The 14,400-nt window shown below is 42.5% G+C and overlaps 1 protein-coding gene across 3 annotated transcripts in view; it reads right to left on the bottom strand.

Moving 5' to 3' along the window:
* eif4g3a (eukaryotic translation initiation factor 4 gamma, 3a) overlaps positions 1 to 14,014 on the bottom strand; it is a 37,306-nt gene extending 23,292 nt beyond the window's left edge. For all 3 annotated transcript variants that reach the window (XM_077530537.1, XM_077530538.1, XM_077530539.1), the window contains exons 1-4: positions 13,344 to 14,014; positions 4,682 to 4,754; positions 2,072 to 2,239; positions 1,022 to 1,114 (exon numbers count right to left, since the gene is read on the bottom strand). In XM_077530537.1, the coding sequence (XP_077386663.1) occupies positions 1,022 to 1,114; positions 2,072 to 2,239; positions 4,682 to 4,754; positions 13,344 to 13,510 (501 nt within the window). In that variant the 5' untranslated portion in view covers positions 13,511 to 14,014. The remainder of the gene's footprint in view (positions 1 to 1,021; positions 1,115 to 2,071; positions 2,240 to 4,681; positions 4,755 to 13,343) is intronic.
* Between the last annotated feature and the right edge of the window lie 386 nt (positions 14,015 to 14,400).

Here is a 14,400-nt window from a genome sequence, read left to right as displayed (position 1 = left end):
TGCGCAGTAGTCACTTAACCTACGCGATTGCTGTGTATGTGTATGGTCATATTCAAAGTCCTAATTACAGTTTTAGTATGAAAGATACTTCTAGGCTTTAAATAAAACAAGCAAATGAAAAAAATCCACTCGAAAGGTAACCGAGTACGCCTTCCCGTTACAGGCATCGAAGTATTCTACACTTCTGATACACAAAACTAATTCATGGTGTGCTTTTTGCAACTTTACACTGTTTGAGTGTAGAGTGTCTTCTCTATTTCAACCAAAAAGTGCTTGACAGGGTTCTTCCACACCACTCTGTGTAAAAGGCACCATCTGATAAAAAGCCTGATTGACTGTTAGGTGGGCTGTAATATATTTTTTTCCCCCCTTCATTTAAATGTTATGTTTTTTTCAAAAAATGATATATTAATTTGCTTATCCGCGTATCTAATCAAATAACTGGTTAACTAATATATTGGAAATAATTCATTTACTCTAGTGCACCCTCATTAGGGGTCGTAGGTAGCTGAAGCTTATCCCAACTAACTTTGGGCCCAAGACTGGTTATCAGCCAATCGCAGGGCATCGATGCACAAAACCCTTCACACGCACATTCACACCTATGTACCGGTGGATCGATATGGATCAATGACCCTGATCATGTATGATTTTTATGTAAGGGAGGAAGCCAAAACAAGTGGTGAAAACACGAAGCAAGGGGAGAAGATGCAAACTCCACACAAGAAGGCTGGACCCCGGATTCAAACCCACAACCTCTGAACCACCAAATCCTTCCATCCATCTTCTGAACTGCTTAAATCAATTACAACAACAACAACAACAACAACAAAAAAATAAAAAAAAAGGCTAATTCTTTATCTTAAATATTTAAAATGCACATTTTTACTTTTTGACCTAATCTATGATATGACCTGACCCATCTTCCTATTTTGAAAATCGTGACCACCGGGCTCGAACGCTGACTGTCACAGTTACGGGTGGTGGCTGATGCATGAGAGGGGCCTGGGGTGACACTCACCGGGCGACTCTGTGGCTGTGCATTCATTTGCTGCGTCTGAGGAGAATACACTAGCGGGGCGGAGCCAGCATTCTGCCCAGGGTTGTACGGAGACTGTCAAGAGTGGAGATAACAAGATGTTGAGGTCAGATGTAAGTCAATTGAGGAGCACACGCTTCATCGGCCACAGTATTATGGACAGCGCATCTTGCGATCAAGTCAGCTGGTAGTATTTGCATGCGGCTGCAGTAAATGTTATTAAATTGGGGCTGATGTCTTGCACATAGTGGCACCCTGAAGGTCTGCAAGTCTTGCGGCGCGTTATTGCTCATCAGAGCCATGTGGAGGCCAGTTTATCTCCTTTTCTCCGAGCTACCGTCAGTACGGTTGTGCCCATTTAAGAGTGTGCTGGCTGAGTGAGCTATTTTTAGCACGTTAAGACCAGAGCTGCTCCCAGGGCGCACAGTGGGCGACCGAACTGCCAACACCGAAGATTCCTATGATAGTCTCACATATTTCCAGGGAATACATGGCACGGTTGTTCCGAAATTGGCCTCAAGTGCAGCTGAACTGGCGTTGTGTTTGTCCATCGCATTTACTGGTATGTAAACGAGCGGTCCCAAAACACCCAACATGCACTTAAACTAAGACAGTAACAATACAGTATTGAAACCAAAAACCACCGGATTCACTAACATATGCACAGTGGTGAGAAGAATATTGGCCGGTGTGCATGTGTCACAAAGGCGACGAGGATTTTGCATAGTGTCCAGTGGAGTTTTCTAAACGCTTAAGTGGATGAAGCCCAATATAATGAAAGGGCTGTTTTGAAAATACACAGAGAAACAGCTAATTTACCCACATAATTTTACCTCAGCATCCATTGGAGATTCATATTAGGAATAGATTACCATAACCAGTTATCATATTTTAACTCATGCACATTTTACGCCTGTGTTCAGATTAAGAACAAAAGGAATACGTACTTAACACATAAAAGCAGACATTTGGGGAAATCGCAAACATGAGTACGCAGAGAGGATGAAGGCGGCGTATGTCACACAAACTCACCCCTGCGCCCGTCTCCCAGCCCTTAGGATAGCGATACGTGGGAGCTGTGGGTACGGATACCTGAGAGAGCGCCGGGGAGTGGGCATGACCGGGCGGGGTGCCTGCCAAGCTCGGGTGTCCCTTTGTGATGTCGTGAGGGGTGTAAGGGGGGCCAGCGTGCCTGGGGAGCTGGAGGACGGGAAAACAGTACGGTTAACGTCCAATCAGTGCTGCTAACACGGAAATGCTGGCAAGGCTGCACGGTTTGACACTTGTCCCGCCATGTGTTGAATGTGACTCGCTGTCTGAAGCTTGTGCTGAAGTCATGCATCAATTCAAAGGCTGGATTTACATTTCATGGGTTGGAAAGAAGCCTCTTCCGAAAGTGGTTACAAATCTGATACATATTAGACACCTGCCAAATTAATGTGAGTGCATATCGTTAGGACTGTGCAATTAATCAAAATTCAATTCCAATTTCAATTAGCACGCTCCACAATTACAAAATCAGCAAAATCGTTCAAGAAAAGATCAATACAAATGTTCTTAGTTGTTTAAAATGTATACATTTGCACCTTTTTTAATTTTAAAATAACTGAGTGAATAAATTCTTTCATCCAAAAGGAAAAGTGTTTAATATTATTTGTCTTAATATTCACGTTTAAACGTTTTATTTTGTGCCAAAAAATAAATGATCGTCCTAATCATGATTTCAATTATGACCAAAATAATAGTGATTAATATTTTCTTCATAATCAAACAGCCCGATATACCTCGTTAATGCAAGCTTGATGTCACTGAAAGAATGTGAACCTCCACAATAGTAATCATTTTTTATGGGATTTTACAGGTGTCCAAATTTAGAGTTACACAACTTCAACGTAAACCATGTTATGCTGCAACATACAGATAGCACTGAGGTCAAGACAGGAAGCAAAATGAACAGAAAGGTTATGACTTTCAGTGTATTATCATAGCGTTTTGCCATTTTAATCATTGTTCCCAAAAGAGCGGAGTGAATAAATGCCAGCAAGTCTTGTGTTTTAAGGTTTATAATCACCCAAAGACCGATACGAATTTCCCTTTGCCAGTTTATAACATTTTGCATTGTATTTTAGCATTATGATAACAGATTCAAACGAAATTATATCGTTTGGTTCAAATGTATAATGTTAAATTCTTTTTTGTTTTATGTCTGTTTTTAAAGTAAACTGATGATTTGTCTTCAGAGTTCCTTCAAGGTCGCTAAACGTTAAGAACCCTGTTGAGAAATTAACATTCTCTAGCTTCGCAAACATTCGCCCCTCAGTGGGATACGAGCTTTATTCGTTCAGTGTAAATCCAGCCTAATCATCCGATCGCGGCATGCTGTGTGAAAGTGCCCACTCGGCTCAGTTCAGAGCGGCGGCGTGGCACAAAAGGTCTCGCCCGTCGCAGCTGGCACCATTCTCGCCATTCTGACACACGGCAGAATGAGCGCAGACACTGCAGGAAGGCAACAAGAAGCCCCGTACGTCTCAACAACGCAACTCTTCCCTCAAAAGACCCTTTTTCCTTTCAACAACGGCAACATTCAGCTCATCAGCACCCGGCGTGCAGCGGCCATCGTTTGTGCACGTCTCTCCAGCTCCTTTGTGTGGCCCACTTCCCTCACATGACCCAGGATAAAGCAACTAATCTCGCTGCCGTTGCCAGGGGGAGGAGCCTGCTCTGGTGGGCGACTGACTGATTCGGAGGACATATGGAGTGATGGTATGGGGGAGGGGCGCCTGTATAGGATCTGTCAAACGGAGGGAGCACTTCACGCCACGGGCACGGCTTTAATTGACAAATCTTACAGTGATTATACAGCGTGCCATGTAAACTCATCAATTCCACCTTGGCCAAAAGCACATTTGGTACTTTGAATAAGCAGGATGACTTGGATTGAATTGCTGGAATTTGGTGAGCAACGCCCATCTGCCAATAAAGGGTTAGATACTCAGGTGCGTATTTATATTAGACTTGAATGATTACTGGCATTGCAGACTACATACTACAGTGGTATCTAACAAATATACTCGGAGGGACCTGCTTTTGGCCGCAACCAAGAAGCTCACACTGGCAAACTTGACTCCTGATGTCACTTGCTGGGCCACACCCCTTAAAAGGTGCACATCCAACATGCAGAAAGACAAAGTAATTATTAGGGCTGGGTATCAGGTCTTTCAGAAATGTAAGAAAATACTTTTAAATTCATGTGAAGAGTACATTTCAAGAAAAAAAAAAGTAAGATTAAAAAAATGGCTTCTAAAATTCCATTTTCTGAAGAATTTTTGGGAAAAAGATATTGAAATAATGGTTTTACAAATCAATATCAGGCTTAAAAAAAAATTGATTCGATATCGATTATTTGATTTCTTTTAAAACCCAGCCCTGGAGATTATGCGTTCGACAAACTATTTCTTTCGATTCTGTATTATGTTTTACTAGGTTTTTATACAATAACGTGCAATTTTTCTGGCTGCAGCGTATCAATAGAATTTCATTTAATTTCAGTGGTGAAAATTGTGAGTACTGTACACCTTGTGTGTGTAGTATGTGTCCTGGCCACATGTGTGTGAGCGTGCGTGCGTGTGTGTGTATACTCACACTGTAGACGGCAGCAACTCCAGGCTGCGTGGAGAAGATTCTGTCATCCAGTGACTGTGGAACCCGAGGAATTCTGCAAAGGATCATTTTAAGGAAAAACCAGCACTGTGATAAATGGACCTTTTCGGGTTGTTGATTTCAAGAGAGAGCTATAATAAAAAAATAAAATAATAATAATAATAAAAAAAACCTCACTGATGATATACAATCACATTTAGTACACTAAAAGGAAGTTTTAAGCCAGTAGAAAATGATAGAATTATTGTGTCAACCATGCTAAAGCACATTATTTCCAAAAGGGATTTCCTCGAAGTTCAACAGCTTGCCGGGTTTCATTTCAAGGATCTCCTCCAAGTGCTCCTCCCCACTAAACATGCCTCTCTCCAAAAAAAAAAGAAAAAAAAAAAAAGTACACGATGTACCTTTCACCATTTGTAGTGTTAAAGGGAAAAACGTGAAGTGGATTTTAAAGGCACTGGGGGCAGCTAAGACGACTGCTCACCCTGCACAAGGGGAACTGTAGAATATAACTAAATAGTAAAACACAAAACGTCCTGTCTTGACTTGATCAGCTTGAACGCGAGCCAAGGAGCAGCGTTTTGAACGGGCTGATGAATGGTGAAGCAGAGAGGCACTTAGCGAGGCATCACAGATGACCAAAAGAGGGAGCGCCAAACAGCCACACATGACAGGGAAGCCCGCGGTTAACCTGCTTGGCTGCGCGTCTGTGTCACACTCGCAAACCGCTGGTCACATGGTTTAGGGGAAACCGAGCGTCTGGCTGTCTCCCTCCTGGCCCAGAGTCACGCCTCCCTATTCTCCCAAGCCAGCGTTCTTCAGGCCGCTCTTGGCCCCCTGCCAGGTCTACTAATCATACCGACTATAGAGTCTTTCGGGCAAAAAAAAAAAAAAAGAGAGAAAAAAATCTGTGCTGTAGTGAGTCGTGACTTGAGTCTTTTGTGTGGTCAGGCATCTGCTCTATTGTTACTACTACAACCATTACTACCAGTTTCTTGTCCTGCCTTACCCAATGACATCTGGATTTTGGTCAGTTTTATTGCTACTTCACCTCTCTCCTCTCCTGCTCAGACAGGTGGAGATGATAAAAGTTAGGCTTTTGCTGTGGAAGATTCTGCATCAACCTCCCCGCACAGGTCTCGAGGTGAAGCACTTTGCCGCAGGCATTTACCTGCGACACTTTGTTTCTACTTTTCACAAACATGTCCCATATTGGCAAAAAAAACTGAATTTAGCTGCAGTATGACCAGAGCCTTACAACTAAAGACTCTCCACATCACGGTGAGGAATCCGGCATCATCTGTTCTCAATTACGCAGGCTACCTGGAACTCTCAGATACGAAGATTCGAGAGAGGAGGCACAGGAAGTGAGCAGACACGTCCCAGGTGGTGCAAACACTCTCCCTGTCGGCCCACTCCCCTCTCACTTTTATTCTTTCCCAAACACCCCCCCCCCCCCCCCCCCCCCACACACACACACACACACACGAAGTGGCACTAACAAAGCTTTAACTGCGTGCTGCAGCTGAGACCACTCTTTCACTGCGGTACGAACAATAGGTGCTAGCTTTGTGGATTCAAGCCTCGCACACCAAAATCTGGGAACTGTTACATGTGCTCTTATAAAATATATTTGTGAATTAATACATTAAAAAAGAATATTTAACCCTATACTGTTTCTAATTTCAAGATTGGGAATTACACATTTGTTAAGAATCTTTTGTACATCTGTGGAGGAACTTTGGCCTTCACGGCATGCTACAACCAACAAATGGCACAAAAAAATTCAGGCCCAACTTGTTTACTACCTAACGGACTGACAGAAAAAAAACCTCAAACAGTTGAGCCCTGCATATTTGCGGTTCGGTGCCCTCAGATTTGTACAGTATTTGCACTTTTTTTCTTGCTTGGGCGTTCAATCAATTATATGCATAATTTGCGCCATTTACAAACCGGCCTGGTTCATATTCCCAGCAAATAGCAGGGATAGACTGCACAGGAATTTAGAAAAGAGAAAGAAAATGTGCAAAAACCTGTCTAAGATCAGCAAAAGTCATTAGAATTCACCTCGTGTCCAGAATAGGGGTTTGTATAAAATGCCACGTCAGTCAGGCCAATAACTGACGAGGCCTTTAAAAAATGTCAACGTTTCAGTAGCACAGGAGGCATCGTCAGGGGTTGCCCCCAGGTGAGCAAATCGTAGTTCTGATACGTTCATCAAATACGATGGTATTTGTGATGCTCTTTAATTCAAGGTGAGTAGTGAAAGTTATCTAAATTTGTAATATATTATTAAGTAACATTTTGGAATCAAAGTATGCTTCTTTTTCTTTTTAAAACCCCTAGGGAGTGCTTAGGCACAAGTAAATATTGAAAACAATGTTTGTTTGTTTTTTAGTTATTTAGCCCATTGTATAACCCCCCCCCCCTCGATTTGAGATTAAAAAAAAAAAAAAAAAAAAGTGAAAGGATTTTACGGTAATATTTTTTTCCCCAGCAATGTATAGTGACAGTCAGAACAAATAAATGCCCTCCACTATACCTGACTATCAATCATTTTTCCCGTCACTTTGTCAAGTCTGCATCAAAGGAGCATCTCCAAATGCTCCTAAGTTCCAAAAACAGTGCCAACGTTATTGTGCAAGTCTGCAAGTACAGTTTGAGGGGACATCACATACATATTGTTCTCATTTGGAGCATATCCGGCACAACAGCAAACAAAAAAACAAAACAAAAAACCATGACAAATCTGTCGGAATGGATGACTATGTCATTTGCTTCAGATCAGCCTGTCCGGGAAATGAAGCGTTTGTCAGCTGGCACCATGGAAAAAAAAAAGATGGCTCAAAACAACAGCCAGGAAACCATTATCAACAAGTTCAATTCAAAAAGCACTTACAGTATCAAACCTTGCCAAAATGACACCTAGACAAGCACATTAAACACTAAAGACTCAACACGGACCCGTTTCTGTTCTATAAAAATCATTATTTAAAAAATAATAATAATAATTAAAAAAAGACCTGATACGAGGCGACGGACGCAAACAATAGCGAGCATGCCTTCTGACATCAGGCAGGAAGTTGTCTTTAACCACGGGTGCACTCTCTCTGGAATACTCTGTCCTTTGCTGGCTCATAACAGCTCAGCAGTTTATTTATAACTTCCCACCATGAGCACAGCACACGGACGTGAGGACGTTTTAACAGGCAGGCTACACGCACGCACACACCTGCCCTTAAGTACAGTGTTGTGTCAATGTGCAGCTTGTACATACAACATAGCTGGAGCTGGGCCTCATACCTAAATGTGACGGCATGTCTGGCGGGTGATGTGATCAAATGTAGCGCAGATAACTACTGCTACTGCACAGTTCAAGTGACACATGCCGTGGACAACTAAATAACCACTAGATAACACATAAATATTACCTCAATGTTATTTACTCCTGTGTTGTCACTACCAAATGTTGATAGTTTAAATTCAATTTTAAAGTCTGTACATATGGATTGTTTTCCGTCAGTGTAAACACAGTTATATGGGATGTCTCACTTAATGTATTGATAGTAAAAAAATATGATATAGAGTACATATTAATCTGAATTTGACACCTGGACCTGCTGTTTAAAGCCATCTATCATCTTAGTAGCCTGGGAAAAAGCTGTCAGTTTCTCAGCTGGGCCTGGAGCGGAGTGAGGTGAGTTGGAATGAAATAAGAAGAGGTGGCTGGGAGAGCAGGAGGGGGTCCCAAGCAAGGCTGGCTGACCTGGGCCTTTGTTGGGCAGATGGTGGGAAGCGCCACCTTGGCCTCTCGCGCTGAATGCTAAGCAGCGCCGCCTTTGTCAGAGCTTGCGCGGCAGCAGGCGCATGCGCCGGGCGTTCCTCTGGCAACCAGGAACAGGAACGGTAACCAACTACAGTACAGATATGCACCATTTCATCCCTCGAGAGTACGATACATAACACAAATTCTATACGCCGTGAGAGGTGAGAAAAAGGGGACGTTTGGATGTCAAGTGCAGAAATGGGCGTTGCCATTGATATTTTTATTTTATCATTAGCTCAAAACTGCCAAGTAAAAAGTATACGCATTCGCGATAACACGAGAGTTGTGCGATACACCAATTTATAGCATAGTTGTTAGGGGCAGGCGAGTGCTGATGCCAAGTCTGGGTATCGGGGTGATACTGGCCTTACATATATATCGAGCATAACAACGGCCGATAATACCAAACATCGATATCAAGATGCCCTCTTGTGGCCTTTTTACTATCAGGCACGCATGGCTTACAGAACGTTTTTCTAAGTGAACTGTGACCATTTCCATCCTCATTTTGCACATTCAGATGCAATTTCTAAAGGTTAATTCATGTTTATAAGGTTTATTTGAATGCTTAGAATGCTAATTTATTAGTGTGCTGCTACGCATTTGGCTGGTTTGATGACTATTACAGTAACACAAACTGATTTTTCACATTTACCATTTTCTCATCAACTGAAAACAAATAGAATGCTGTTATGATTCCGTGTATTAATAAGGTCATGATGAAGAAATGATAAGGACAGTTAACTTAGGTAACTGCAATGTCACCGACCGAATAATGTAACGCTATTGGTCGGAAGAGGAATGTTTTCCGGAAAAGGCATATCTGATCAATGGCGCAGGTGTATCAGACCATCAGCAGTCACAGGACATTCACAAGTCGGATGACGTAACACAAAAGCTTTCAAGGTGTAAATGTAAATCACTGCAGCGGAAATCTCAACATTCATTCCACTTTCATAAAACAGTCTATAAACTTCTATACCCCCAATGATAAACATTTACAGCCATACAGTGGAAAGTAGGTTAAACAAATTCAACAGTCAGGGGGAGTCAAACAAGGACATTGCAGAGTTAGCAGAGACGACAACAAATCTCTGTATTCTGTTAAATGTAACTACCACAGCACACTTAAGGCCAATTGTGACATACAAGCAAGTAGCCAACACTACAACAAAAAACAAGTCACAGCAAGATATTTTCACCTGTGTTTTTGATAGAATGATCCCTGCCCACACAGGACTGCAAAAAGGTAATATGCATGCCGGGCCACTAGTTGGCAATGATGATCCCGTGCACTCGCAATCATAACAAACATAGCTTTTAGATGTCTTCCATTGTTTATGTCAGAGAAGTATGGGGTAGAGGCCACGAACTTCCGACTTCCGGGTTTCACACATCAGCGCCATTTCCGGCCACTACTGTGGTTCCCGCCCAGGGCGTCTCAGCTCTCTGAAATGCTTCGGACAACTGAGACAGACACACTACACATTCGCAACCGTCGACGGGAACGGAGTGTGAAACCCGGAAGTTGGAAGCCCCGCCTCCTCCGTGGCATATACCCCATTTACAACCCTTATATTAGTCATGCAGTGAACAAAAGTACTCCAAGTGTAACCACACCTAGACTAAGTGCAATTTCTGGAGAAATTGTGTGGGAATGCTGAAAGCTGAATGCTAATAGCTGATGTTCTGAAGATTTGAATGCATGCGGAATGCTTATGAAGTAAATTGAAAAAATACGCTTTACCAACTTTGCCACTGAACAGTATCAGACACCTGGTAATGATGATATGTATGGAAGTGGGCGTGTAAAGTGATACTTAGAAAAAGTTCAATGTCTGTCCCATTGAAAATGAATGGGGAAAAGTTGATATAAAATGTTAAATTGTGCAAATACTGTAAGTAATGTGGAATCAGACGATATATACCCCGGGAGGTGTGAATTTTTGAAGCTAGTTGGAATTTAAACAATGGAAGTATTATGTGGGAGTTGTTACGCGGCAAAAAAGTGTGGAGAATAAAAATCACAATAACATAACTGTGGTCCAGCCTTACTCTTTGAACAAACATTTTTGATTTGGCCAAAATACCCTTAAGAGCAAATAAAAGGGATTTTATTTTTTAGTAAACACTGTTCTTTCTTACCATGGCCCGAGGATGAGAGAATACAATTCTACCTGTATCAACCCCCGCCTCTGTACAAAAAACACAAACATAATTTCAAAAAAAAAAAAAAAAAAAACACCCACTGTGAAACTTTTTGCAATCCAATTATTCCTTATTTAACTAATCATTTCAGCCAGACATGATTGTTTTCTTCAGTGTTGTCCACTCAATGTCATCTGTGGCATTATCTGCTTGCAATTTGGGCTTCTGCGCATGGTGTTTGTTTCATGTAGGCAGAATTGAGTCACTTGAAATATAAATATAAATAGAAAGCCCCAAAAAATAGATCTAATGTCATTCATTCTGAATTGGACATTTGGACCTACAGTGACTCAGCCAACAACTTTGGGTCTTTGGGCCATTGACTGATGACTGACTGGGAAGAGAATGTCATTGGCCACCGTCTCACACTGACACCTTGCTGAAACTGTAACAGGAGATGACATAAGTGCAGTGACTCACTCCACTCTAAAGTAGGCTAGCCTGTCCTCGGTGTGAACATCTCCCAACAACACAGGTGAAGGTAAACAGGCCAGTGGTGGCATGTGATAATGATATTTGGCATCGCACCATGCTCCGGTTGTTAATACTTGATAGGCACCGGAGCCATTTAGTAAAAAAATTATTTAATGACCCAGCAACATGTTACGGTGTCTTTTTTTATAGGTTAGTTGGAACTTGGTACTTAAGAATGTGTTCTTAAACCACAATTTTGTAACCTTGCTCTTGCAAGATGAATTCTCACGGTATTTGTGAGTTCACAAACTCCGGAGAATACCATCTTGTACCGCTCCCGCAGATAACTGCCAATCACAGAGCGACATTGTGTTTGGGGACGGGATATGGAACTGACGAAACCAGGAAGCCAGCGCCGACGCCGACGCCGGGGCTAACAAACAAACTTAACGTGGACGAATGGATGCTACAATTAATTCTGTTCTCGCAGAATTACTCACCGTTTCCTTGTTGAATAACAGCGAGAGGCGCATCATGCATTTCTAGCTGGTAAGATGTCCGTGCTTTTTTCCCCCTCTTCGACAAAAACGATGAACGGACACAAATGCATTTTCATCCGTGGCCGTGATTGGTTAAAAGGTGTAGAATGTCACATCGTCCAACCAGCTCGAATTATTGTAGAGAATGGCCCGCCTTTTCCCGACGAAATTACTGTGGAGTGTATTACCAGGTTAACAATTTTGTATCATTGTCAAAATGTGCATACCTATAACCGTAAAAACTAAATTAAACCAAGTACTCCTGCCAAACTTAGCTTTGGTCATTTAAAAGCTCAGATACCGCAAGTGTTGGGCGGAATCCAAATCCACGTACCTCCAAAACTGGTAATTTTCAGGAGACCCCCAAAACGGCACATTTGTTCATCATTGACATGGCATCACCAAAGAGAGACAACATTTTAGGTTGGTTAAAATTTTGAAAAATAGCTCACATTGAGGACAGACCAATAGTATAGATTTGTAGGGAAAACATATTTATATGGTAATTTTCGGCTTTTCCTCTTACTTTTTGAACACGAGGTCATTTAAAAAAGTTATTAATCGACCTTTCATCTCTCTTTTACTGACAACTTAAAAATTTGGACTGACATTTTATTTTATATTATAAGCCAGACCCCTGATATAGACAAACGACTATTCAAAATGTAAAAAAATAAAAAATAAAAAAATAAAAATAAAATGTTATCACTGATCACTGGGATCATTGCACTAGTTTAGTTATTTTAAAACATTAATTGTACAACAACAACAATAATAGCAGCCCAAAGTTACTTCGACCGATATTCTTTCCTTCTGCCAAAAAGTCAGACATTTTGGGGGTAAATATTGTTTCTTTTTCTAGCCAAGCTCATCTGATTTTGCAATAAACAAGCATTGCACCTTCCACTTTCGGCTGAAAAGGGTATAATCAGAAAATGGTCAAGTATTTTTCAATGAGTTGTCCACGAGTTTATTGACGATAAAGCACATTTATGCATACTTCACCAAAATGTGATTGCCAGAATGGTACAAACCTCTGTCTCAATTTGAGCCAGGAAAACCCAAAGCGTTATTGGACGCCTGACTTTAGGGCTTATCGAGCTGATAATTGACAGGCCTGTCAGGGTTAAACACTGCAACCTCTTTCATTTCGTTCCACGACGGCAGTTGAAGTGTTACAATCACCCACTCCCCAAACCCGGGCCTTGTTTTGGGGCTAACATTAGCACACTTCTGGTACGATGCGGTTAGCCACCGCAGATAAGCGAACAAAGCCGGCCGGGCGCCGGTAACCGGTGTCAAGAGCCATGAAAGCCTGGCTCTAACCAACAATGTCAGCCCGCTTTGAAACTTTAGAAGAATCAAAATACGCACTACTGATAGTTTTAGTTTGACTTTGGGTGTGGCGTTGTGCGGGGGACAAAAGTCCCCCCCGCCCCCTCCAAAACAAACATAATCCCGGCAGGTAGCTTTCGAAAACCGGCTAGCGTTAGCACGCTTAGCATCCTAGCTAATTGTCTCCCTCCCCTCCCACAACCACCATCACATCCAGCCTCCACTATCACGAATAAAAGTCGAACTCCTGGCCCATAAACAAAGGGGAAAAGGGATGTTAATGAACCACATATAAATGTTACCGTGCGGGTCAAAAGGATACTGAGTTGGTGGTACAGCTCCGGGCTGGGGGACTGCTGGAGCTCCCGGTGGCAGAGACACGGAGGTCAGGGTAGCCCGCAGTTGGCTCGACGGAGAGGGTCCGCTTCCAGGTCCACTTACTGCGACGGCGGCGGCGGGTTTGGGGACTACTTTCGGTGGTAAACTCATTGTAAAAAAAATAAAAATAAAAAAAATAAATCAAGAATTAACTAAAACATTAAAAACAAAATAGCGCAACCAATAGAGAAACGACCGTCGCTTTAGCTCGCACACATGGAGTCAAGACAGGCCCCAAGCCCCCCCGAGAGAAGCGGGATAACGAAGCCCAAATAGCGACACGGATCTTTCCTTTTTTCATGGAAAGTCGCTGCCCGGATCAGCGGTACTCCTCATGGGGACGGTGGGGAGCTTAGCCTCCCTAGCCCGTCCGGAGCCTATGCGGATCCCCGGCCCCCCTACCGGTTTCGCTTCTTTTCCACGACGGGGGGGAAAGAAACGAGGGAAAAAAAGATAAACCACACGGTCTTCAACCTCCCGCGCGGGAAGATTAGTTGTGGTGCTCGTCAAGTGTGTTTTCTCTCATTTTTTGCCCTCACATACGTGAGAGAGTTGGCCAACATGGCGCAGCTGCCTGCCGCTTCTCCAGCCGTCCGGGTAGGACAGATGATTCGGCAATTCTCGGCCAATTACGGAATCGCTCGGCTAATCAACCGAGAGACGACCCGCTTCCGCGGTCACACTGCCACACACTATGTGTGGGCATTTTCTCGAAGAAAACGTTTGCAAACATTTACACATTAAAGAATATGACGAACTCGCCACAAATGTACAATAAGACACGTTACGCTGAATGGTCTTATACAGATAATTCCCATGGCACACTTTTAGTTTCTAGCTTCAGTATTTACAGTAATAAAAACGTCCTTAACATTAAACAGCACCTTTTAGGACCTGCGTGCTAGTAGCGCCCTCTATCGTCTTTAGTCGTCTTCTGCATCTTCAATCACACAGTCAAATCTTTTTTGTTTTTGGTTCCACATCTTCAATACTTTTTTGTT

Source organism: Festucalex cinctus, chromosome 8, assembly GCF_051991245.1.
Source record: "Festucalex cinctus isolate MCC-2025b chromosome 8, RoL_Fcin_1.0, whole genome shotgun sequence".
Taxonomy (NCBI): domain Eukaryota; kingdom Metazoa; phylum Chordata; class Actinopteri; order Syngnathiformes; family Syngnathidae; genus Festucalex; species Festucalex cinctus.
This window is presented reverse-complemented; position numbering and strand designations above follow the sequence as displayed.